The sequence below is a fragment of the Canis lupus genome, chromosome 17 (assembly GCF_003254725.2).
Source record: "Canis lupus dingo isolate Sandy chromosome 17, ASM325472v2, whole genome shotgun sequence".
In the NCBI taxonomy this organism is placed as follows: domain Eukaryota; kingdom Metazoa; phylum Chordata; class Mammalia; order Carnivora; family Canidae; genus Canis; species Canis lupus.
This window is the reverse complement of record NC_064259.1, coordinates 25992898-26020747: the sequence shown is the minus strand read 5'-3', so window position 1 is coordinate 26020747 and position 27850 is coordinate 25992898. Positions and strand designations below refer to the sequence as shown.

At 39.2% G+C, this 27850-nt stretch overlaps 1 protein-coding gene across 2 annotated transcripts in view; it reads right to left on the bottom strand.

Annotated features, from left to right (window-relative positions):
• TTC27 (tetratricopeptide repeat domain 27) overlaps positions 1 to 27850 on the bottom strand; it is a 172784-nt gene that overhangs the window by 41494 nt on the left and 103440 nt on the right. For both annotated transcript variants that reach the window (XM_025454220.3, XM_049095466.1), the window contains 2 exons: positions 26912 to 27034; positions 8476 to 8703 (listed from right to left, as the gene is read on the bottom strand). In XM_025454220.3, the coding sequence (XP_025310005.3) occupies positions 8476 to 8703; positions 26912 to 27034 (351 nt within the window). The remainder of the gene's footprint in view (positions 1 to 8475; positions 8704 to 26911; positions 27035 to 27850) is intronic.

Sequence of the window (27850 nt, the reverse complement as noted above, 5' to 3'; positions counted from 1 at the left end):
TGAAGCTGGTTGATGGGCATGTGGGAAGGGGCTCAGTATAGTGGTCTCTCTGCTATTGTATATTTTATATAATTGAAATTTGCTTAGTAAAAGATTACAAAGAAAAGATTCCTCCTAGGTGGTGGTATAACAACTGAGTTATACCTCTCAAAATTCATATGTTGAAAATCAACCCTCAGTGTGACTATGCTTAGAGATAGGACCTTTAAGAAAATAATTAAGATTAAGTGAGGTCATAGGAGTGGGACCCTAATCTGATAGGACTGGTATCCTTAGAAGAAAAGAACTATATGCACACAGAGGAAAAGCCTTGCCATCCAAAAGCCAGGAAGAGCAATCTCACTAGAAACCACCCCTAAAGGCACCCTGATCTCAGACTGTTACCTTCCAGAATTGTGAGAAAATAAATTTGTTATTTAAGCCACCTAGTCTGTAGCATTTTGTTAGAGCAGCCCCAGTGGACTATACAGTAGAGATATTCAAAAGTATAATTTTGCATTTCAAAATCAAATCCTTTCATTTGAGCTCTCATTATTCCTCTTATGGAAAATTTTAATGTCTCCCTCTTTGAAAGTGTTGCCTTCAATAATTACAATTTGCAAAAAACTTTTTTACAAAAGCTTAAGTTTTTTGGAGCTCCATTAATTGAATACATAAAAGATTTCCAATTCATTTTGAACATAATACAGCCAACATGCAAAAGACTTTTTCTTTAAAAGTTCATATCAGGGGATCCCTGGGTGGCTCAGCGGTTTGGCACCTGCCTTTCGCCCAGGGCGCGATCCTGGAGTCCCGGGATCGAGTCCTGCATCGGGCTCCCGGCATGGAGCCTGCTTCTCCCTCCTCCTGTGTCTCTGCCTCTCTCTCTCTCTCTCTCTTTCTCTCTGTGTCTATCATAAATAAATAAATAGATCTTTAAAAAAATAAAAATGAAAAAAGTTCATATCATAGTAGGACAATTAAATTGGTTTATAATATAATTCTTCAAAAACTTGAACATTTTTAAAGTCTACTTGATGGGCAGAAACAGAAAAGTATATACTACCACACTATACAAATTTTAATTCAACATCAGACGTGTCACAAGAATCTTCTAATCCAATTGCTGAAACAGTGTATATAAAATAAATGACAAGTTTTTTTTTTTAAGATTTTATTTATTTTTTCATGAGAGATGCAGAGAGAGAGGCAGAGAGAGATACAGGCAGAGGGAGAAGCAGGCTCCCGCTGAGGGACCCTAATGTGGGACTCGATCCAGGACCCCAGGATCATGTCCTGAGCCAAAGGTTCAACTACTGAGCCATCCAGGCAACAGTTTTTATATCCATTAGTAGAAGCTTGGTTGGGTCACACTACATCTACCACTACAAACAAATCCAAGTATATTTATGTGCCACAGGTTTTCTTAATTCAGAAAGAGCATTCTTTTTACCATGTTGCCATGTTTCACCAAAATTTATATCCTTATTATCACCACTAAAAGAAACATTTTTATCTGTTATGTTTAACTTGTTAACTGAATTTACAACAGCATGCAAAATAATGTCAGATGTTTCATCTTTGAGAGAATGAATTTCCAAAAATTTTATTTTGAATCCACTAACGGTGAAAAAAACTAAACCATCATGAGAACAGAATTAATGACTTTTCTAGTTGAAGCATCTGATGTCACTGATACTAAACTGGTGAATTCAACTGGTACTAAACTACTTCTGCTAAACAAGCAGCACATTAACACCTATGATCTTAACTTTTCATACATGTACAAGAAAATGTGGTATGGACCAATCTTGTAAACCATTTGTGCTCATTTTCATTTGCGCTAGATAAAAAAGTTAAGCCTCATTGAATGACATGAAAATATATCTCCTATCCCTGTATATTAAATCATCATCTTTAGACATGACTTCTTAAAAAAAAAAAAACTACTAACTTTTGACATAAATGTTAATGTTTCCTCAATAGACTTAGGTCTTCTGGTTTTCATGTAGTCAGTGATATAACCATGGCCCCTGAGGTGGAGAGTAAATGTCAACTACATTTTATGCAAGTTCATTAGCTCTCTTGATAAATGAGAATTGAGCTCCTTATTGTCCACTAAAAACATACGTTTTTGGTTTATTTGCTTTTTGGAAATAAATGCTGCCAAAGGGTTCATTATAAACTATATAAAAAGTTATCAAATGGGGCACCTAGGTGGCTCAGTGGTTAAGCGTCTACCTTTGGCTCAGGTCATGATCCCGGGGTCCTGGGATTGAGCCCCACATCAGGCTCCCCACCGGGAACCTGCTTCTCCCTCTGCCTATGTCTCTGCCTCTCTCTCTCTCTGTGTCTCTCATGAATAAACAAAATTTTTTTAAAAAAGTTATCAAGCAAAAGAATAAAAATAGTGGTACATTTAGGCCATACAATAAGTGACCAACCCACCATAGCAAGAGAATTCAGACTAGTCCCCATGTGCTTTATTTATGGCAGGCCTGCTCTGCTCTGCTCCCCATACGTCTGGCCTACGATTCTCCACATTTCCCACTAATCCTGCCAACTGGTAGCCAGGCAACATCATGCCTCGCACGGGCCGCAGTTTGGCACAAATGTCTGATATATACCAGGGGGCTTATAAAGACATTGGCTCCAGTATTTCTCCTACCACCACCCCAGGCCTGAAAGAGATGGCTTGTTCTCAGCACCTCTGAACAAGCACAGTAGGTTGTATCAGCAAGCATCCTGCATGCTGTCCTTGAATGGGTAATGTTAGCAAGTTGTGTCCAGAATGGGTTGGAAAAGAGACAAGCTGTTACTGGTCATTGTAAAGTGGGTGCTCTGTCCATCGCAAATGCATTAAATATAATACTAGATGAGACTATGGCAGAAGGTACAAAGTGGAATGTCTGTGAAAACCCACTCCAACTGCTCTTTATGCAACAATAATACTTCATTTAAAAAAGAAAAATCTGGGCAACCCGGGCAGCTCAGCGGTTTAGCGCCTGCCTTCAGCCCGGGGCGTGATCCTGGAGACCTAGGATCGGTCCCACATCAGGCTCTCTCCATGGAGACTGCTTCACCCTCTGCCTGTGTCTCTGCCTCTCTCTCTCTGTCTCTGTGTCTCTGATAAATAAATTTTAAAAATTAAAAAAAAAAGAAAAGAAAAGAAAAATCTTGCAACAAACACTGGGTTACGAGGATAACAAGCATAAACTGGCCATTTATGTTTAATGAACTCTCAAGTCCATGGCTTTCTTCATGCTCTTCTCCCTGGGCAGTCAGTTCCCCTTCTGAACATCTACTCACCTTGCACCATCCAGGGCACAGGTGCTAACTCCTGCCCCATCTCCAGCACCACCTTCCCTGACCCTGTCAAATCCACGGCAACTGCCCACCTCTTCTCAACTACAGCCTTTCTGCCTATGCATGTCTCTGGAGTAATATCACATAACCTTACAAAGGTAGGTGACCAGTTCAATGAGGAGAGTTCAGGAAAATAAACGGGGATGGGGGGTGCACACTGGAGAAGGACTGACAAATGAAAAGGAATATAGTGTGTGTACTGACAGAAGGTAAAAAAAATAATAGGAAGTGATATTTTCCTTTTTCAGAGCTACACATACTGGTTTGATATCTGAGCAATTTCCTTGCTTTTACTTTTTACATAAGAGTAGGAGACAATGGGAATAATAAGTAGACATAGGATATCTGTTTTAATTCTGGTCCTGAGACTGTAAGATCCTGCTTGGAGGTTTGGCTACCACCGCCTCTCACTTTCTTCAGCTTCCAACAGCCCATAAGCTCTAGTCTAAGGTTGAATTTTAGTAGTTTCAGAAGTTGCTTGGGAAAATGAAACAGGTAGGTATGAGTGAACAACAGCTGACAATCTCAAAGGCACAAATGTAAATGGTACACACATCTTCTGGTCCTCTAACAAATGTACTGCAGATTTTGCACTTGGGTTTGCAGACTCTCCCTGATATAAAACCAAACATTCCTATTTTTATACCAATTCGGTTTCAGAAAGTCATTGCATTGCATAAAAGCCATTCAAATATCACTCTCATTTTGCCCAAATTTTGTTATTAAAAATAACTGTTTGGAAATGTCTGAAAGTAGAGAATACATTTCTTTAAATTCCTTTTCCTATTAAATTCTGTTCTTATATTTTCCTTCTATTTCGGGACTCAGAGGAGACAATAGCATGCAGGAGCTCTCGTTGTTCAGAGAGAGTTTAAACTTGGATCCTAAGTTCTGATGTCTACGGAGTCCAAGTTTGCATCTTGTAGTAGTTCTGTACAACTGTAGCATCAAATGCCTGCATATTTTGGCATGGCTCACAGTCTGTCTGAATTGGATCCATATGACAAACTACAAAATATCCTCACATAACATCTGTTTGTATTGTGATGCTGCTTTGAGCAACTGTCATTTCTTTGTCTTGCTAAGTAATTAATTCAAAATTATATAATGAGACTACCAAGTCCTGTCAAGTCCTCCCTTGCAAATTCCCTCATACCCATCCCATTTTTCTATTGCCCTTGCCATACTGATAACTGTCACGCTAAACTAGTGCTTGCCTCCCAAACCTGTCTACATCTAGTATCTCACATGGCCACAATGTTGCCAAAACAATAAGCCTAAATTACCTCCACACAAACCACATTCCTTCATTCAAAAGAAAGCCAAACACAAATCAGCCCTCCAATGGCTCCCTATCTGCCAAGTAAAAAGCCAAAGAGCTTAGCCTCACATTTAAGACCTTTTATAATCTGGCTCCAGTCCAGATTTTCCACTGGAACTGCCCTATTCCCTCGTACTCTCCAAAACTTCTAACTTCACTAACTCCTCTGTTCCCCCAACTCACTCTCTCTCTCTCTCTCTCTCTCCCCTTCCTTTCTGTTTTCAGGGCTTTGTTCATACTGTCCACCTGCCTGGAATGCCATCACTACTGCCCTCCTCTTGGCCTATTCAAGTAATGTCCTTCAAAGCCAAATGCAACATCCTATCTCCACTATCTACCATCCTATCTATACCACTTCTTTGACCTCTCTATGACTGGTGCTTTACAAATAACTCACTTGGTATTTCTTTGATGCCTCATACTATTGGCTAGTTTTGCTTATGTTCACTTCACTAGATTGTAACAGAGGATACACACCAGCCTCCTTGGTGATCTGCTGCTACTGTTTTGTCCTCTGATTCAATGTTATATGCACAGCAGATGATTAGTATATATATTTGATTGACTAACTGGCTAAAGATATTACTTATTTGCTCACTCAACAAATATTTATTTATTGAATCCCAGTATGTGCTAGGCTCTGGTATAGGCACCAGGAAAATATAAATGAACCATATAGATTAAAAACTTCTGCCCTCATAGGACTTACACTCTAGGGAAGGAGAAATAGAATTTTTTTTTTTTCAAAATAAGCTGTAAAAATATTAGAAGATGCTAAGCGCTCTGAAGAAAAAGCAGTGAAAGAAAGGCAGAGATGGAAAGTGGGCTGTGATTTTACATAGAATGATCATGGACAGTCTCTCTGAACAAGTGATATTTGAGCAACAACTTGAATGAGATCATGGAGTGAGGTACACAGATATCTGGAAGAACATTCTGGGCAGAGGGAAAGCAAGTGCTAAAACCTTGAGGACGAATGTGTCTGGAATATTCAGGGAAGCACAAAGAGGCTAATGTGAGCTGAGTGGGTAGGTGGGGGGAATGGGAGGAGCTAGGCTGGGAGAAGCCCTGCCAGCCTTTCAGGGATTTGGGCTGTTATCACTAGGGAATGGAGTAGATGAATGACACATGTGATTCACATCTGAAAGGACTTGGATGGTCACTGAGAATAGGCAGATGGGAACACAGGCAGAGGCAGGAAAGACCAGTAAGGGTAATTTAGGATGGGACAAAAGCCTTTAGGAGGGGGAGAATGGTATCTTAGACACAGGAGATGTTAAGTCAGAGTAACGCATGGAGGGGTGGGGGGGTAGCAGTTAGACACAGGGGTCTCGAGTTCAGGGGAGAAAATGGGGCTGAAACCCACTTTGTGGAGTTGTCAGTGTACAGATGGCATCAAACCTGTGGGAGCAGATGAAATCTAGGGGGCCAGTGTAGACTAAGATAAGGCCCAAAGGCTAAGCCTAGGAACCTGCCAAGACTGAGAAGGAGGAGCCAGTGAGGCAGGAGCAAAACAAGGAAAACACGAATGTCAGTGTATTGGAAAGAGACTGGGTGCTTGAGAGAGTAACCAGGTTTGTGAGGTATGTGGCGCTGATTTAACTTAGACTACAGAGACTAAGGGAGGGAGCTTATTTTCTTACTCATTATGGCAGCTGTGGTTAGGCAAATTTTAGGCAGAGGTACTAAGATAAATAAGCATAGCATACAATTTCCCATATTAAAAGTAACATTTTGAGAACACAATATTGAGTTCTATTTCCTACCAAAAAAAAAAAAAAGCCTAGTAATAATCAAGTTAGTGCAGGGTTTGTAAATCTTGGCACAACTGACATTTTCAGAGGGATAATTCTTTACTTTAGGGGGCTATCTTGTGCATTCCGGGATGCGTAGCAGCAGCCCTGGAATCTACCCACTAGGTGGCAGTAGCAGACACCTGCCCCGCCCCCCCCCCCCCGCCCCCCCACCCCCACCCCGTCACTTTCCCCAAAGTGCCAAATGCCCCTTGCAGGGCAAAATCCTCCCCAGCTAAGAACCACTGTTAGAGAAAGCTGTCAATAAAAACCAACTCTGGGATCCCTGGGTGGTGCAGCGGTTTGGCGCCTGCCTTTGGCCCAGGGCGCGATCCTGGAGACCCGGGATCAAATCCCACATCGGGCTCCCGGTGCCTGGAGCCTGCTTCTCCCTCTGCCTATGTCTCTGCCTCTCTCTCTCTCTGTGTGTGTGACTATCATAAATAAATAAAAATTAAAAAAATAAAAAAATAAAAAAAATAAAAACCAACTCTAAGTACACTTTAAACATCCTTGTTGCCAAGTGCACCTGTTAATTTCTGCTGATGATCTAATTTCTGCTGATAAACTCTTCCCCAGATTTCTTACAAGCCAGCTGATTTGGAAGGTTCTTATTATATTCATTGCCCAGAATGATGAAAGCAAGCAATTAGCTAAAAAATGTACTTCTTTTTCAATATGCCCCAAACCTACCCAAAAATGATCATCTCTGCCCACACTTGTTCATAGCAGCACTATTCATAACATCCAAGAGGTAGAAGCAACCCAGTGTTCAACTACAGACAAACAAAAAGTGGCATATCCATACAATGGAATATTACTCAGCCTTCAAAAAGGACATTCTGATACATGCTACACCATGGATATTATGCTCAGTGGAATATGCCAGTCACAAAGGGACAAATGCTGGTATGACTCTGCTCATATAAGGTACTTACATTATCAAAAATTCATGGAGACACAACGTAGAACAGTTGCCAGAGACCAAAGAAAGGGGAGAGGAGAGAGCTACTGTTCAATGTGAACAAAACTAAAACTAAAACTTTAGTTTTGCAGAATAAAATAAGTCGCAAAGATGGATGGCAGTGATGGTTGCAAATGAGAAGTCACTCAACACTACAGAACTGTACACTTAGAGATGGTTAAGATGGTAAATTTTATGTGCTTTTTACCACAATTTTTAAAAAATCATACAAGCTTTGGGGTCAGGCTGCCTTGAGTTCAAAAACCAGCAAAAAGCCCAACAAGGTATCTGGCTCATAGTAAGTGCTCAGTCAATATTAGTAACTGATTACAAATTAGTATTTTAACCAGAATTCTCCCAAGTCAGTATGCATGTTTGTCAGGACCCATGGCTGACAATGATGTGTGCATTTGATTGGTGAAACAGGGAAGCAGTCATAAGGAAAGTATGGTTTAAAAAAGCCATCACTGTTTCTCAGAATTAAAATCATTTTACCAACTGCATATCATTAAGTACAAAGTAAGGTCAATTTCATCCCCCTCAAAATTAGGTCCTCTCCTGTGGCTTTATCTTGTCATTTATTTTAAAGATCCAGACTCTTCTTGTATTATTTTTTCAAACCTTAAAATTGTTTTTAAACATTTAAAAATAAGTATTTTTAAACTTTTTCTTAAATGATCAATAATCCATTCTAGAGGTTACCCTGTTTATATGAGCTTTGCTTTCATTATTGATTTCAACAATCCCCTGCCCAGTCCTACAGGGTCTATAATTTGGAGTCCCATTCATTTCCTAATTTTGTGTTAAGGACAGTTAAAAGAAAGAAATAACAAAATAAAACAGAAAAGTAAATAACAGAAATGCAACAGAAAGTGCACAAGAGAAAACCAACATGTTTGACAACATATACAAAGCACTGGAGACTCCATTATCAGCTTATGGAGACAAGCTCACCAGGCAGGAGGACAGGAAACGGGTACTCATTCAGTAAGGAACCAAAGCAAAGAAAAACATGAGTGCCAGAGCAGTTGGGGCTTTCTGAATTGTCTCACCTGCATGGGATTGATCTTCACAGAGCACTCAAAGCACTCCACGCATTCTCTGAACTCCTTGTTCCGCAGATGGAGAAGGCCTTTGGAGCGTTGGGCTCGAGCGCTACGGTGGCGAGATAGCTCCCACGCCTGGTCATAGCAAGAGTGGTCTCGAAGGACATCTCCAAGTAAGCAGTATAAACTCGGCGTCTCTTTTTTCTCCAGCTCTTGCCTAAGGATTTCTTCTGCCTAGAAATAACAGAAACAAATGAATTGCTTATAATGACAAATAGCTTTTTGTTTGTTTGTTTGTTTTAGCACATATACATCTTTTATCCCACAGGATAAAAGTTTTTCTTTTTCTTTTCAAAGTTTGAGATGATCTGCTTATTTTATGCCATCTGGGACCACAAGCTGAATAAGAGAAAACAAATATGGTACAGGTAAAAGAGAAGAACAAGAAGTAAGAACTGCTTTACTGACATCTGGAATCCTAGATGTCAGGAGGATCTAGGAAAGAAAGGCACCAAGAGAAGCTTACTCCATGATACTGAGCTCCCATTTGCTCCCACTCTAGTTGTCAGCACTGTGACAGAGCAGTGTCTTTAGTTCACTTTTACCCAACGGCAGTGAAACATAGGTTTTTCCTTTTTTATTTTATTTATTTACTTAGTGTTTGTTTGGTTTCTCCTTTTTTAAAATGGCATGTTCAGGGAGCCTGGGTTTGCTGAAACATTTATCAAAGAAGGAGAGGAGTACAATTTAATAGTCATTGCTTCTTCTCATAGATAAAACTTGCCACCATGAGGCCTGTTTCCAGACAATCCATTCCCTTTAGAAATTAAAGACCATCCTCAGTACACTGCACAAGCTTGGGTACTATTCTCAAACATCTACAATTCTGACTCACCTCATTAGCTAAGCTAATTCTATACTTGTTACCATTACTACTCTGCTTCCCCCCAACAATGTCCCCTTACCCCTTATTTCTGTTCAGTTTCAACAGCATGCTAGCAGCTCTACTTTCCATCCTCACATACAAACACCTTCTTATAAACAGCATTGGAGTCACCGAAGATGCCAAGACAGCCACAGCCATAATGGATGTAGATGGCCAGGAAGCCATCCTATAGTAGCTAAAATGATACCTTAGACTCCTTAATTTATAGAGCTGATTTGCTTAGTTGATTTGCTCTAGTTGTACAAAGCTAGAATTCTTAAGCAGTTCAATTTTTGTGAAATCTTTTAAAAGACAATTGTATATTGTACTGTATGTTACCTAATTTAAATTAAAAAAAAGCCGGTTGTGCTTCTAAAAGTGTCTTTGGATGCTTGTTCCTCTGCATTTCTACAGAGGTTATGGATTGTGCAGGATTTTTAGGCCTAGTCTGAAAATGAAACCAAAATTTATAAAAGTTTCTAAAGGATAAGAGTTCTAAACCCCAAATATCCAAAATAAACATGAAATTTTAAAATATAATCCTCTATAACAGATGATACAAGTTGTTACTGTATCTAACCATAACTCTGCAAAGTCATCTATATATGTAAAGTCATCTACACATGTATATTTACATCTACACATGTATATTTACACATATGCCTATAGAATCCAACCAAATTATATGTAACACACCACAGCCACAGCAGAATTTTTTGCTGAAATGATCTTACAGTGTAGCTGAAGAAGGTATTTCTCCTGGCAATATGGCATTGAAACTTGATTACCCACGCCCTCCCAGAAATTCTGAAGGCTACCCCTGCAGAAAATAAAAATTTGTGATTAGTTTTGTGATCTAACTGGATCTGAAAACATGAGGAGCCAGTGATCATGAGAGGGTATAACACTGGTACTCCATGATATTCGGTGATTAAAGAATTTCTTAAATTATCACAAGTGGGAACTTAGAATAAAGCACCTACCTAAAAAAAATAAAATAAAAAAAAAGCACCTACCTAATGTAAGGCTTCTGTAATTAAATGATAGAACACTGAGGATATCAGACTGGGAGGTAAGTTGGCTGCTTCTAAGTTCACTGAACAGCTCAAAGAAAGAAAACGACATTCAGTATTTTAAATCTTCAAGGTCAGAGAACCAAGGAATTTCTATGATTGCCTAAAAGGAATTTCTCTTCCCTTGTAGCTGGCAAGCTAGTATAGCCCAAACTCAGATGTAGATGATTGCTGAATGACAACATAGGACAAACTCATTTTCATGAGGCCCATATGCAAGTGAAGGCGTTTGACTGGGTGAATCAAATGTTTTAGTCATTCATTTTTCTTCCTCTATTGCCTTTTAGCTATATATCACTTTATTATTTTTGAGTGACTGCTCTGGCGCTAATCATGCACATCTTCAACGTGTGAAAGTTCATTTAGAGTTAATATTGCATCATGTCACCTTTCTCCCATCACAGGCGGCTCAGTCAATCCCTCCCTAAATTTCTGTTCCACAGAAACAATGAAAGAGAAACAAATGATTGCTGTTGTTTTCAGCCACTATGTTTTGATGTGGTTTGATTCACAGCAATAGTGACCGCAGTGGTTGTTTAGAACATGAGGGTTACTCTAGTGCCACTTACCTTATAGTGGTCAGGAAAAGAGGGCACTGAGCATGGAAGAGAAAGACTCAAGACTCTAAATAAGGACATTTGGGGTGAGTCAGATAAGGGAAGTCTTCAAAGCTTACCCAGTCTCCCACGCCAGCAAGGCAATCCTCCCCTGTGAAGACTCATGCTACTTTGCTGAAAGCCAGTAGAATGACTGCACCTCAGGAAGGTACCCTGCGAGAGAATGCCAATTCTCCTCAGACGTGGGCCCTTTCCATCCCTTATTGCCTCCACACATGTAGGTAGACACAATGAGAACTGCAAGACTTCATTACTTTCTAAAGCGAAAATCTTGGACCTTGTGGAAAAAGACTCTAAGGGTGAAGGACTACAAACTATGGATCACAATTTTAATCAATTTAGGTACTCATCAAAAATTTTTTTATTCACAGGGCTAACTCAAGCAGCTGAGGATGGTTCTAAATTATTTGCTCAATTACCTGACTAACACCTGGACTCAAATGTGGCCAAAACTAATTGGAGATGCCAGAAATTCCTTGGTGTGATGTGGAGGAAAGACTCCAACAACTTAGGAAGAAAAGGCTGTTGTGAATTTATTATTTACAACCTGTTCATCCATCCCAGTGACCTCCGAGAGGACCCAGGGGATATTCCTTTCATCTTGGCTTTGAGGAATACATTTTATATGGGAGTATTAGCATTTCTGAAAAGTGCTATTATATAGTAGATGTCCTGTGTAAGCTGGGGGAAAAACTTGGAGGTCCTTCCATTGAAATGAGCTTCCTGATTTCAGTGGGGATTAGAATTCAAAATAATAGAGACTAGCTAATATTTGCAATAGTCGCAACCAGACTAATAATTAAAATAGTGCAATGAGAATGGATCTTAGGTAGTGGTTGACTGACCAGGAAGCTTTAGGACCAAATTATATATACAGCCAACTAAGTCCAAATTTGATCTATATAACATAAAAAAAATCTAGGTTTGGAGAACAGATGTTTAACCTGATATACCATTCTAAAACACTGTTTCTCACCCAATTCCTATCCCTGAGTCATTTCAGAGTCAGAGTCTCTTAAAAACTGGGAGGGAGGAAGGAAGGGAGAGGGAGGAGAAAGGGAGGGAAGGAGGGAGCGAGAGGTGAGCCAATACTGGTGAGGAAGGACTGCACTATAACATAACTAGCATTTACCATAATTCTTCCCTTGTCCTCCCCAAAGACATAACTTTAACATTTGCCATTAACATAGATTGCTAATTCTATCCTGGGGGAAAAGAAACAGCTGTCTTCTCAGTGTTGATGAGTTCTTAGTTAATGCTAACCCTCTGGGACCCAGAACATCACTATGACGAGTCAGTGGGTGTATGGAAGTCAGTCTACCCCATGGAGGCCTGGTAAGTCTTGGTGCCGCCCAATGGTCACCTCCCTAGTTCCTATATGCAGAGAATTAGATATAGCCAACAATTAGCAGAGACTTCAGTGAGTACTACCGCAGAATAAAAAGCCGAGTGAAAGCCCCTGAAACCATCTCCCCATTAAAAGAGAAAACCCAAAGCATTACCATATATCTATGTAAACTACAAAAACACATGCCACTATCAAAATATTGAAAGATACTGCAAAGTGTGTGTGTGTGTGTGTGTGTGTGTGTGTGTGTGTGTACACAGTTTAACCTACCCATTTAAACAGAGTGGAATATAGATGGGTCCTGGAATATTTCACAGATTATGATAAACTGAATATAATAGTGGCTCTAACAATATCTACTGTTCCAGACATGATCTCTTTTTTGGAGCAAATCATCACAGCCCCTGATGTATGGTAAGCAGGTATTGATACAGTAAATACCTTTTTCTCTATCCAATAACCAGACAATATCAGATATAGTGGGCTGTCACTAGCACAGACAGGATACTTTCCAATCGTGCCTCAGAATTACATGGATTTTCTAGTATAATTTAGTCTGCAGGGACATTGATTGTCTCACCATCCCAATTGACCTCACCAATCTATGACCTTGATGACATCATGCTAATAATATTCAAGAAGCTAAGACAAGATAACTGTGCCGATGTCAACCAAAAACCAATCAGAAATGATTGTATTTCTGACAGTGCAACTTGTTATAAGGAAAATGTTCAATTTACAAAAATTCATTTGATATATTACCTCTAAGGAACTCATCTATTAAATATTGCAAGATATGTAATAAATATTTATGTATTTATTTTTTTCCTCAATGTTCTAAGAATGGTTCACTATCTCAGCCTCTTTTGAAGAAATTGTAAATTTCCCCAAATCAGAAACTATGTAACATAATATATAAAATACTTTGTACCTGTTAGCAGTTTGGTCCTTTCCAAATAAGTAAGCTCCCAAGCTAAAGAGCTAAACCACTGCCTAGTCATATGTACCACTATATCAACTTGCTTCAGCAGGAAACCGTGTTTCCCAAAATCCTTTTCCCTTTGGATTTTGCATTAGAGTTGATCAGAGGGGAATTTGTTTAGGATCTGAAAGGCAGAAAGTAAAGCACCAACCTTTACTCTTTTTGGGAGGTAGTCATGATTAAATACGGTGTCACACAATACGGTGTCATACAGAGATGTCCTGCAGATCCCAGCTTGTACTTCTGACTGTGGACCCTGCCAACCAACAGCAGCCCCAGGACCACCATCAGACATTTCACTGGGAACCCACAGGGCTGGCAGCTACATCCAGACAACAGCTTTCCACAGATCTCTCCATGAGTTCCCTCCTTCACGCTCCCATTTCAATGGCTGTAAGTACTTGGTCTCTCAGATCCCTTGGTAAGTTCTGACTTACCCCTTGTGCCAAAGCTTCAAGTGGACTGGTAAATGAGTTTCTCTCTGATCCTTCTATTTCCTCTTCCATATCTTCATCTCTCCAGCATTTCCCACATTTATGTAAGATCTAATTTCTTATTAGTAAGCTTCTTTATGACATCCCAAAACTACTCAAAGCAATTCTGCCTCCATAAACCAACCCTGAATGATAAAATTTTTTTTCATTGTTTGCCTTTTAAACGCCTTATGTGTCCTCCTACTTGATAGTGATTTACAGATTAGTCTTTATCCAATGTGCATTAAATGCATTCTCTTACTTAATATATATAGTAAATCTGAGAGGTAGGTATTACTATGTCTATTTTTAATACAAAGAAATAAAAGTTTGGATTCCTTGGTCAACTGGTCATCCTCAAACAAAGAAATAGTAAGTTGAAAAATGGGACCTTAATTTCAGGTTCCCACCTTTTCCTATATTCCACAGGTGGGCATCAGCAAAACTGGTGGTCTAAAGAACCTCTGAAAATTCCCTACTCCCAAAAAAAAAAAAAAAAAAAAAGAAAATTCCCTACTCCCTAAAAGCAATGAGAAAACTGGAAAAAAGTATTAGAATCAACTTTTTCACAATTCTGGAAATTAACCAAAAACTTGAAATAATCCAGAGAAATTGATATCTTGGTAAGAACAATAAGCTTTGTGTAATTTTAACTTGCACCATTCCTATTCCATCTTCTCCAACTCTGCAGTAGCCTTGGAAACCAACAGCAGGCAATTGTGATGATTAGAGGCCTACTAGCCATCAGGGGGCACAGAGTGGGCTTAAAGCTCCTCTGAAGGCTCATTCCCCAAAAACTGTCATTACCTGAGCAGGCTGGTGGTTCCCTGGAAGGGTCCACTTGCAAAGGCTGTCTGTATTGAACTTACTCTGAGTTTGCCCTGTGAAAAGCCTTTGTCAAAAACAATTACAACTGGTTAATTTCGTAGCTGTCTGAAGTGGTAAATAATATGTGGGGCAAACAATATGCTAACCAAAAACCTAAAAGTGAAAAAAGTAAATGAGATACACAAAAGGGCTTTGAAAGACTCCAACATATTCGTAGGAATCCAGAAGGCCATGCATGTGTGGGGCGCTGCACTTGCTCAGGAAAGACACCCGAGGAGGCCCTATGCTCTCACCTCACGGTTGACCTCGAGGCTTTGCAAAAGCAGTCAGTGAAAGCTAAGGCAAGGTGATTAACTGCCTGCCTTGGAGTTGGAAGCATGGTCCAACACAAATACACACACAAACACACACACACACACACCACCAGCAGCAGATACTCCAACATAGACATACATACATACACACACACACACACACACACAGCCCATCAGCAGACTAGGAGACTTGTTGATTCAGGCATTCAAGAAATTTCCTGTCCAATCATTAGCTGACCATTAAGCTAACCAATCTAACCAGTGGCTGCTCACGACAAAGAATACACATTTTACAGAATTAGTCAAGAAATGTCATTAAACAAAAAAAGATCACAAACACCAATAACTTGATTTCCAGAGTTGCCACATTATTTAAAATGTCCAATCTCAACAACAAATGACAAAAATATGCAAAGAAACAAGGAAGTATGGCCATTACATAAGAAAAAAAGCAATCAATAGGAACTGTCACTGAGGATGCCCAAATGATGGGACTTCATAGACACTTAAAACATGCGATTTTAGATGATCCCTATTATAAAGACTAAGAAAATAACACACACACACACACACACACACACACACAAAAGTAGTGGACACTGGCTGGCTCAGTAGAGCATGCAACTCTTGACTTTGGGGTTGTGAGTTCAAGCCCCATATGTGATGTAGAGATTGCTTAAAAATAAAATCTAAAAAAAAAAAAAAAAAAGTAAATATGACAAGGGAATTAAAGTGGCACACTAGAAAATATCCATTTAGCCACAAAAAAGACAGTAATAGAGAAAGAGAAAAGATATAAGACATATAGAAAATAACAAAATGACTAATATGCATCCTACATTATCAGTAATTAAATTAAATGTAAAAGGATTAAACACTGCAATCAAAGGCAGGGATTGGTAGAAAGGATTAAAAAATGATCCAACTAAATGCTATCCACAAGAGACACACTTTAGATTCAGACACACAAAAACACTGAAAATAAAAAATAAAAGAAAAAGAAAGATACATCATGTACACAGTGACCAAAAAAGAGCTGGAGTGGCTAAGTTAATATCAGACAAAATTCACCTTAAAAATTGTTAATAGGACAAAGAAAGGATATTTTAATGATAAACATTCAATCCATCAAGAAGACATAATTGTATCTTCACCTAACAACGAAGCCCCAAATTACATGAAGCAAAAACTGACAGATCTAAAGAGAGAATATACAATTCATCAATAACATTTGAAGACTTCACTTTCCAACTTTTGATAACGGATAGAACAACTATACAGAAGAAAGAAATAGAAGACTTAAACAATGTTACAAACCAACTATGCCTAAAAGACATCTAAAGAACATTTTACCCAACAGCAGCAGAATACACACACAGAACATTCTCCAGTATACACTACATGGTAGGCTGTAAAACAAGTCTCAATACATTTGAAAGGACTGAAGTCATACAAAGTAATTTTCTCCCAACTACAATGGGATGAAATTAGAAATCAATAACAAAAAACGAAATTTAGGATATTTACAAATTCATGGAAATTAAATAACACAGTCTTAAATAACCAATTGGTCAAAAAAGAAACCACTGGAAAATTAAAAACACTTTGAGATAAATGAAAACAATATATGCCAAAACCTACAGGATACAGTAAAAATTATAGCTGTAAATGCAGAAAAGATCTCAAAGCAATCACCTTATCTCTCACCATAAGAAATGGGGGGGGGGGGTAAAAACCCAAAAAAGCAGAAGGAAGGAAATAATAAAGATTGGTGTACATAAATGAAATAGAGAAACGAACCCCAAAAGTTGGTTCTTTAGATTCAAATTACTAAAATCATAAATGAAAGATGAGAAGTTATTACCAATCTTACAGAAATAAAAAGGAATATAAGGGAGTACCATACTCCATAGGTATCCTATACAAAAAATAGGATCCAAGATTCAGAACATCAAGCCATACCTTTTAAACACTTGCATGACCTAAAACTACCATTCTACAAAAATTTATTCTACTGCACTGTGGTATATAGGCAGTGAAGATCATCAGAGTTCAAAGACATATAACACACAGTGCTGGCAACCTTTCAAAGAAGACAAATATACAAACGAATGATTAAATAATAATCAGGAAAACCTTCACATTTGGAAATGCTAAGGTAATGAGGATTTCAAATACTTCTTTGACCAATTCATATCTATCTAGACTCTTACAAGAATGAGAAACATAGGGAGTGGGTGGTATGCAACTTCTTGTTACCAAACAACATCAATTCTGGGTACTTGATGAACTGGAACACAGGTCTGCAGAGCCAGAATGGGCAGCTTCCTGAAGAAGCTAAGAAACACAAGGGCAGTGATTTTGCTTTGTCTGAACCGGCCTCTTCTTTTCTTAAATTCCTATCCCACATTTTTCTGTTAGATACGTGAGTTCTTTCTCCTTGACATCTTATACCTCTTCATCCTGCCAACAGAATTATCTTTCCCAAGGGCAAAGCTTGTAGGCAATATATTTTCTTTCTTCAATTAGTCACCCTGCATTCCTCACTCTTCATCCTCACTCTCTCCAAAATGCTCTATTTGCTCCTCCTCCCTCCACTTAGCCACTCAATTTACATAATTTATTATCAATCAAAGAACTATAAAAGATATGCCCGGTGAACAAAAATAAAGTACAAGGGCTTATAAAATCCCTTTTGCACTATCAAAATGTGGGTGGCCAGAAATCACAGAATGCAAAAGCTTTGGTATTTCTGGCTCTCGGCTGCTACTTCCCTATGGGAAAATACAGATGCACATTTTTATAGAATACAAGAAATTTGTCATCCTAAAATCTATTATAAAGGATAAAATAGGGTGCCTGAATGGCTCAGTCAGTTAAGTGTCTGACTCTTGATTTCTGCTCAGGTCTTCATCTCACGGTAGTGAGTTTGGGCCCCATGCTGGACTCCATGCTGGGCCTACTTGAAAAAAATGGAAAAGAATAAAACTACATTCCCAAACACAAAAAGACATACTTAAATGGGCAACTGGCTACAATTAAACTGGGCTGCTTGCAAGAATCCTGTCAGCTGCAAACCCCAAAGACTATTCCTCTACCCAAATATACATACATATATCTAGGTTGTTACAACAATCTGTTTTATTCTGTAACTGCAAACAACTAATTATTATTCTTAATACAATTTTGTGGCAATAATGACAAACGGTGAATCTCAGTATAAAAAATGACATCAGCTGAGGTTTAAGAAGAACCTACAGTTATGGCAGAACTAATGCTCCACATCCTGATCCTGGCACTAGTAACCTGCACTGCTTAGAGCAAGGGTCTCACACTCAAATGCCCAGAGATTCTGGCCAAGTATTGAGAATGAATGAAGCAGGTTGAGGAGGGAGCCCATAAAAGGAGCCACTGCTGAATTCCAGCCAGTCAGTGCAATAATGCGGGAGTCTGGCCTAGTGTGTCCACACTGTTTGATTCTTTAAGAGAAGCCAAACAAAATACTTCTTGTAATGTCAAATTTAGACTATTGAGCTTCCACCCTGGGACATCTGGGTGGCTCAGCGATTGAGCGTCTGCCTTTGGCTCAGGGCGTGATCCCAGGATCCAGGATCGAGTCCCATATCAGGCTCCCTGTGAGGAGCCTACTTCTCTCTCTACGTGTGTCTCTTCCTCTCTCTTTCTGTGTCTCCCATGAATAAATCAATAAACCTTAAAAAACAAACAAACAAACAAACAAAAACACACCTCCACCCTACAGTGGACATCAACTGCGTTTTTTCTTGCCCAGCATCCCTGCAAGATCTCAGGTGCCTTTAGTCAGAAAGGCAGTTCAAACACTTATCTTTCTTTTGTACCTCATCCATAAGAACTAGATGTGAAATGTACCTTGCTTTTTGTAAGCCCTAAACTAATGCTTCTGTTCTTTCTCAACTCCCTCTTTTGGGAAACCAGATTAGAAAGTGAGATGGTTGAGGTATCACTACTAGCAAGAAGGAAGTGAACAGAAACAGCTTCTAGGAACGTTAAAAATCACGTTGGTCAACTGTGTACAGTTTTTCCAACAGAAGAACTGGTGTTGTCAACAGCTGAGTAAGTGATTATGTAACTCAGCCAGGAGGACAGGAGAGAGTGAGATCAAAGGGGAAAATACCTGATTATTACAAAGTTATAGTTAAGTTTTTCCACATTGGCTAATTTCAACCAAACATCAGTTGTTGGGTTTTTTTCTTTTTTCTTATGAAAGTGTGTAAAATCATAGGAGGAGATCCTAGAGATCTCAGAGAAGTCTGTACAAGATACAAACTAAGTAGATTACTGCTTTAGAGAAAGCAGAGGGAGAAATATTTAGCTCTCAATATGATGGCTAAGGAGAATTTGGAATCTGTATATTTCTTTATTTTTTTATTTTTATTTATTATTATTATTTTTTATTTATTCAGAGGCAGAGAGAGAGAGAGGCAGGCAGAGAGGCAGAAACACAGGCAGAGGGAGAAGCAGGCTCCGTGCAGGGAGCCCGATATGGGACTTGATCCCAGGTCTCCAGGATCACACCCCAGGCTGCAGGCAGCGCTAAACCGCTGCGCCACCAGGGCTGCCCTGGAATCTGTATATAACTCCACCTTAGCACCTGCTCTATTATGCGAAAATATTCTACTCGTGTGCATCTGTACTATCAGACTATAAGCTCCTTGGAAGTAAGTTCTGTCTCTCACTCCTCTTTGGTATACCAGCACCCAACAGGTATTCTATAGATGTTGGAAAAATTCAACTGAAACTCACACTAAAGTCACAAAAGGCTACTAATGTTTTTCTAAGGGTCTTCAGATTCTAAATGAAGACATAAAAGATTCTTCCCAGTGGGAACACAGGGAGAACTCCTTCAGGGAACATGATCCAGCTGACGTCAATACTGAGAATGACTAAATTAGGACATATCTAACAACAAGTTAGTTCTAGTGAGCAGAGAGGTCATACAACAGAAGCTGAATTTCATAGCCCTTATCACCCAAGTAGTCACACCTAGGAAACGATGCTTGCTGAGACTAAAACACTGAGAAATGAAACCGATGGCCCCATTGGAGCTTCTCATATCTGATGAAGGATATGGGTAAAAGCGAAGTTCAATCTCTGGTGAAAAGGGAGATAAAACAGTTCAGGAAAACCATCTTCCAGTCAGAGGAATTATCAAAATTCCTTGTTGGCTGTGATTTCTGCCTTGATTTTGTGAATCAGCAAAAGGCATTAATAATCAGAATGGGTGACAAGGGTGCCCTGGCCCTCATTTGACATGACATCTGGTCAGTACAGAGGGACTGTGAATTAGCAGAGCAGCAACTGTCCTGGCAAAGAATGAAGAGGGGAAATGAGCTCTAGACTCAGATATGGTACTAACTATAAAGAGTGTCTTTGAGGACTACAGAAACGACAGCGTTGGGCTTAACAGCTAGAGGATTGTCCCAAGGGGATGGAAAATAGGCAAGCTAATATTTTAAGGTCACAGTAATATATTTTAAGTGTGAGTGTATGCACCCAACTCAAACAACTTTGGGCATAGTTTATCCCAATCTTCTCCCCAGGAGCAGAGTGAAAAGGGATTCTGATGTTCACTATGATAGAGGCTGGCTCTCAAAGACGGGGAAAAGAGGGATGCCTGGATGGCTCAGTGGGTTAAGCATCTGACTCTTGATTTCAGCTAAGGGCCTGAGATCCGGCCCCACACTGGGTGTGGATCCTGCTTAAGATTCTCTCTCCCGTCTCCCAGCAGAAAGGCAGTTTGCTCCTGGTCTAAATTCTTGTCCTATGAACAGTGCCAGAGAAGTGAAAAGTGCAGGACACTTCATTCTAACCCAGTGGGTCATCCCCAGTGAGACTTCTTCTGGTGTGGTGGTACCTAGTCCTAGTCACACTCACTGAGCCAAGCGCTCACTAATTGCTTTTTACATTATGTGTGTGGCAACACCATGCTTTGGCCTGATTTTCCAAAGGGAACTTGCCAGCATAAATACTCCAGGTCCAAGATGAAACAGAATAATTAAAAACAGGCCTAGTTATCCAATTAGCTGCTCATCTCCTATTTGCATTACCAAGTTACATAGTATATTCAGTTATTTTGCCTAATTTTCTCATTCATGTGGGCACAGCAACAAGTTTTGGCTTATAAATTAAACATCTAATTTCTTTCTTTTAAAAAAAAATTTATTTACTTATTTTAGAGAGAGAGAGAGAGCACAAGTGGGAGAGGCAGAGGGAGGGGGAGGAGACTCTATACTGAGCACGGAGCCTAATGCTGGGCTTGATCTAACAGTCATGAGAGGGCTGCCCCTGTGGCGCAGGGGTTTAGCACCGCCTGCAACCTGGGGTGTGATCCTGGAGGCCCAGGATCGAGTCCCGTGTCGGGCTCCCTGCATGGAGCCTGCTTCTCCCTCTGCCTGTGTCTCTGCCTCTCTCTGTCTCTGTCTCTATGAATAAATATATAAAAATCTTAAAAAAAAAAAAATAACAGCCATGAGATCACAACCTGAGCTGAAACCCAGAGTCCACAGCTCTAATGACTGTGCCACCTAGGCAAGCCTCAAACATCTAATTTCCATGGGATTAACAGTAACCCCACTGAGAGGCAGGTATGGAGAAAGGAGTATGGGTTTAAGAGAAAAGTAAAGTCTAAGTACAGATTTCAAAATATGTCACTTACTAAGGCTAATCAAAAAACACTTCATACTTTGTACATTGTTAAAGAGATTGTTAGATTAAAATGGGAGGGGAGAGATCTCATAATCTGTTTTTAGAGAGAGAATATATGACAGGAGTTGGAGAAGTTTCTTTCTCCACATATAAAGTCCAAAGGGAGTATTGACTTGGAGATCTGCTTCAATGTAATAACTATTTATAACAAAAGGCTACAAGTCATTCATTTATCAAATATTTTGAAGTCTTACCATGTGCCAGGCCTATGATAGGTATATTGGGGAGGCCTCTATGAATACTATAAACATAAGTCTGGTTCTAAATAGCTTACAGTTTCGCAAGTGAAGTAAACCAGCAAATGGGATATGAGAGTAATGTTAGAGGCCACAGGAGTACAGGAAACACCCCAAATCTGGGAAGGAAGTAGCAGAGAAGGGTCACTGTGGAAAGTAATTGCCAAGGAGAAAGCTGAAGAAAAAATAGGAGTGAGCTGCAGGAGGACAAGTTATAAAAAGACAATAGCAGGGGGATCCCTGGGTGGCAGAGCGGTTTGGTGCCTGCCTTTGGCCCAGGGCGCAATCCTGGAGACCCGGGATCAAATCCCACATCGGGCTCCCGTGCGTGGAGCCTGCTTCTCCCTCTGCCTATGTCTCTGCCTCTCTCTCTCTCTCTCTCTCTCTCTCTCTGTGACTATCATAAATAAATTAAAAAAAAAAATTAAAAAGACAATAGCACATACAAAGGTCCTGAGGTGAAACAATGTTGCAAAGTCTAGAAATTACAAAGTAGTTTCATCCTGGTGGAACTTTGAGCACAACCTCTATGAGCAAGTACAAAGGGGGATGGAGCAGAGATAAAAGAGGAAGGGGGAGAATGCGGTTAGCAAGTCAGCAGGAGTAATATGAAGTAGTCTGTAAACCATATATGCTGAAGAGCTCCTACTTTTTTTTTTAAAGATTTTAGTTTTTTTTTTTAATTTTTATTTATTTATGATAGTCACAGAGAGAGAGAGAGAGAGAAAGAGAGAGAGGCAGAGACACAGGCAGAGAGAGAAGCAGGCTCCATGCACCGGGAGCCCGACGTGGGATTTGATCCCGGGTCTCCAGGATCGCGCCCTGGGCCAAAGGCAGGCGCCAAACCGCTGCGCCACCCAGGGATCCCGAAGAGCTCCTACTTAATCCTGGAGACAAAGGGGAAGTTATTGAAGAGTGGGAATGATCTGATCAGATTTCTTTTCAGGAAGATGCACTCTGTTTGCAATGTGGGAAAAGAGTTTGAGAAATCTTTTACATCATATAAAGAAACTATTTTAGAAGAAATCTTTCTTGGGGACCCTAGGTGGCTCAATTGGTGGAATGTCTGACTCAGGTCGTGATCTAGGGTTCCTGGGATTGAGCTCTGAGGAGGGCTTCAAGCTCATCAGAAAGTCAGTTTGAGGATTCTCTCTCCCCACCTCTCCCTCCGCCCCTCCCCCCAACTTGCACCCGCTTTCTGTCTGAAATAAACAATCTTTTTTAAAAAAAGAAAAGAAACCTTCACCTCACCCCCTAAAAAACCCAAACCAACTGCTAGAAGAATCTCAGCTGTTTTAGAAATAAAACATTTACTTGTAAATTAAAGGAAAACTTTTTAAGAGCCTATGGCTATAATGATCTGCAAATACAGCAAAATAAAAGATGAGGCTGTGTAATCTCAGGTAAATCTTGTCTGCTAGGAATGAGAGAAAAAAAAAGAGAGGTTCTAACCCTTACCATTCTACTCCTTTACGCCTACCTTCTGCAGGCAGTTTGTACCAGCTCAATCTTTACTTTTCATTAAGGGACCAAATTTGTGCACCAAAATAAGAATTTGTCTATAGGCTTGGAGGAAACTGTTACAAGTGTGCCAGATAACTTTTAAAAACTAAATGCTAACAGATGAGAACCAGTTCTGATCCCAAGGTCAAGAAAAATTAAGCTATTTTGCCAATGGTCATTAAATAATGAGAATTTCTTTAAGTAGTGTCTAAATTAGAAAGTCTGAGACCCTACAATAATAGGGTGCAAGCACCAGCACACAATAATTAGAATTAGATACTTACTCGAATTTGCCTTTTAAAAATAAATTATGCCATTAAGCACTAAACGCACAGATTAAAATTTCACAAACTTCTAGTTAAATCGAATGTGGTGACAACTACTGGCATATGACCAAATAGTAAAAGAATCTCAGCTGTTTTAGAAATAAAACATTTGCTTCCAGCTCAAAGCAAAACTTTTTAGGGTCTATGGTTAAACTGATCTGCAAATACAGCCTAAGAACAGCAGGTAAAAGAAGTCTTTTATGTGACAAAGGAAATGTTAAATCAACCTTTAACATAAAAAATTGGGGGGATGTTTGGCTGAAACTCACAAAAGACTTTAAGACAAGGTAAATGACCATACATTTCTAAAAATTAAGATACGAACATTTTCTAGAATAATTAGGAATGCAGGAATTTATCACTACCATAAAACAACGTTTAAAAAAAAAAAAAAAAAAAAAAAACAACGTTTACAAGGTCATGTACCAATTATAAAAACAATACTACAACTACTTTGGAGGACAGAGTCAAATTTGTTCTCTGAAAGGTATAGATTTCTTATCTTTTTCTTCTGCAATCAGAGAAAGTCTCTGCTTTCCACACTTTCTAAAAATAATTACATAAACTTAGTATTTTAAAACATGCTTGGGAGCTTGTGATCCAACATCTTGATTATTTCAATAATCACTATTTCCAAAACTACTGTAATTTTATATACAGTTCATTTATTTAGTGACCAATGTATAGGACTAGCATTGTGAAGAATGCCACAATGGGAAAGGAAGGCATCAGACTGAATCAAGATATTCATTCACTCATTTATTTCTTTGTTAAACAGCTGAGTCCTGCTATAATGCCAGGCCAACAGATACTAAAAAAAAGCATTTAAGTCCTCAAAGAAACATAGTACTATATTTCATCAAATTTGGGACACCATCAATCATAAGACTAACTCTTAACTAATAAAGAAAAAATGCTTTCAATTAAATGATGACATAATGCCTTGAATGAATCATCAGCCTCTTGTTGCTTTGATATTTTTAAAATCTATTCAGAAAAATCTGGCAATGTTTCCTGTCTTCAATAAACTGCTTGATATTTTAAATGGCAACCTTTTTTTAAAATATATATTTCTATACAAAATATAGCTTCATCTACTTAGGAGTGTCCTCCTTTCTTGGCTCCCATAAAGCACTTAGTTGTTTTTTGTTTTGTTTAAAGATTTTATTCATTTATTCATGAGAAACAGAAAGAGAGAGAGAGAGAGAGAGAGAGAGGCAGAGACACAGGCAGAGGGAGAAGCAGGCTCCATGCAGGGAGCCTGACGTGGGACTCGATCCGGGGTCTCCAGGATCACGCCCTGGATCGAAGGCGGCACCAAACCACTGAACCACCCGGGCTGCCCTGTATTTTTAAAGAAAAGTAAATGAAGTTGTGATGATTTCCCTAAAGGCAAATGTTGACTTCACAAATACCAAATTTACATCTCTCTACTTTGTTTCTGTCCGTTTCTGTGTGTTCAATTACTTTTTTGTTTCAATGCCAAATCATAATAAAATCTTTTCTGAAGATATTCTAAATGGTAATTAAATCTAACACATGTAGCAATGATACCAGGTACATAATTCTATTGAAATAATGACACTAGATATAACTAAGTTTGGAAAAGCACAGGCAGTGACAACCTATCTCTAGATGGCCACCTGACAGCCAGCAATTGGAAGATGCCATCAAGTGTCAGACACCTCCCAAATTCAAAGTGAAAAAAAAGTGTCTTAGAGTCACAGTTGTGATAGCAGCCAACACTCACAGAACACTTGAGGAAAGGACCATTCTATCTACTTGGCATACATTACATCATGAAAATCTGTACAGTAGGTAGATTAATTGTCTTTAGATGAGGAAACTGAATCACGGTGGGGTAGGGGGGAGCGTGGGTAACTTGCCCAATACCACAAAGCTAGCACGTGGCAAGGCTAGCATATGAATCCATGGCCCAGGCCTAGAGGCTCTGCTTTGACCAATGGCCATGTGGTCTCTCAAGCTAATAATCAATAAGCAGCTTTGTGACCTGAGGCAAATCACTAGAGACTCCTTTCCTTATTTTGAAAAGGAGGGAATTGGAACAGATGATTATGGAGTTCTTTCCTGGGATGAAAATATTACAATTCTATAATCTTCTACAGTAAAATTTTATTCTCATGCTGGTTTCTCCTTACACTAATACAATTCAAACCTTCACTGCCATTAGTGATTAGTGAAAGGAATGTGACTTTTATTATTGATCTAAAATAAGACACACTTAGGAAGGTATTTAAGACAAAAAAAAAAAAGGAAGGTATTTAAGAAACAGACACACATGTACTTGTACTGCTATTTCTTTTTTTTAGGGTGATAGCAAAAGGTTGGTTATAGAAATACAAGAGCCAAATGTGGGTTTTACTCTGCTTGTATACTATGCTTATGAAAGAAATAGTCTTTTACAAATTTAATCCAAAATTAACATATGACTTCAATGTGTCAGTTTCAACAGATATTCACAATGCAGAACTCCTTATTCTTTAAAAATTCTGTTCATTTATGAGGGCAAAAAACAATAAATTAATAACAGACATAAATATTGCAACATTTTCCCTCTTGAGCCAATTTAAGGGTGGAATTAAATGTGCATTACACACTTGACAACTCTTCTGCCCTAAAGGAGGGTGGGGGTGCCACACCCTTTGGATTTCCATCTACAGGCCCAGCCAGCTGCTCTTCTCACTCCTAGGGAACCTCTCCTCAGCCCCACAAACTCTGATCATCAGGCAACCCAGTGATGCTTAAAATTCCTAATATTTCATTTTGAAGCTGTCCTCAGGAGGAGAGTTAGCGAAGGAAAGAGATCAACAAACAGAGTCTTTAACACATTATTAATTTTCTCTTTTATACATACATACACATGTATACACATAATATTATTTGCCCCAACAAAAATCAGAGAAAACATCAAAAAGATTTCTGGGGGAAAAAGCGAAAAAGAGAATTTAAGTGAACTACTAGCAAAGACAGGTTCAGAAAAAACAAAGCAAGTAAGAAAGATGCCCCAAAACAAAAGGCTCTCATCAGTACACAGCATCTTCGTATTACGTACCTTCCCATGCTGCCCAGCTCTCTCATAACAAATGACAACATCTTCCCACATTTCTAGCTTCTCAAATATTTGAAGGGCTGAACTCGTACATCCCAGCTCAAAGAGAAAACTTGCAAGTTGGCGCTAGAAGAATCAAGTTAAAATATTGAACATTTCTTTATATAAAGAGATTCCTATTTCACTTGTGGATGCATCTAACCTGTCATTATAAAGGTCTGCCTACTGTAATAAATACATCATTTCTACAGCTTGACCTCAATTAGAAATTTGCAATGATGCGATTTTTACCTTTATTTTAGCAAGTTTCTTTATGGTGGGGTAAGGAATTAAAAAAACAAGACAAGGGCAGCCCAGGTGGTGCAGCGGTTTAGCACCGCCTGCAGCCCAGGGCGTGATCCTGGAGACCCTGGATCGAGTCCCACGTCAGGCTCTCTGTATGATGCCTGCTTCTCCCTCTGCCTGTGTCTCTGCCTCTCTCTCTCTCTCTTTCTCTATGAATAAATAAAATCTTTAAAAAAAAAAGACAAACTTTTTAATTTTTTTTTAATTTTTTTTAAAAAAGACAAACTTTTCAAAACACTCAATTTACCAACTTTTCCCTAAGAACTCAGAAGAACTTAAAAGGCAAAATCAGTATTAGAGATTTCATGACAATCTCTGATTTCTAAAGCTGGGATCTAATAAATCAACTTCAAAAACTCTAGTTAGGAAAAAAAAAAAAAAAAAAACAAAAACTCTAGTTAGAATGCCTGGTATTAAAAAGACAGGCGTTGGGCAGCCCCGGTGGCTCAGCAGTTTAGTGCTGCCTTCAGCCCAGGGTGTGATCCTGGAAACCCAAGTCCCACGTTGGGCTCCCTGCACGGAGCCTGTCTCTCCCTCTGCCTGTGCCTCTACCTCTCTCTCTCTCTATTCATGAGAGCATGAATAAATAAATAAAAT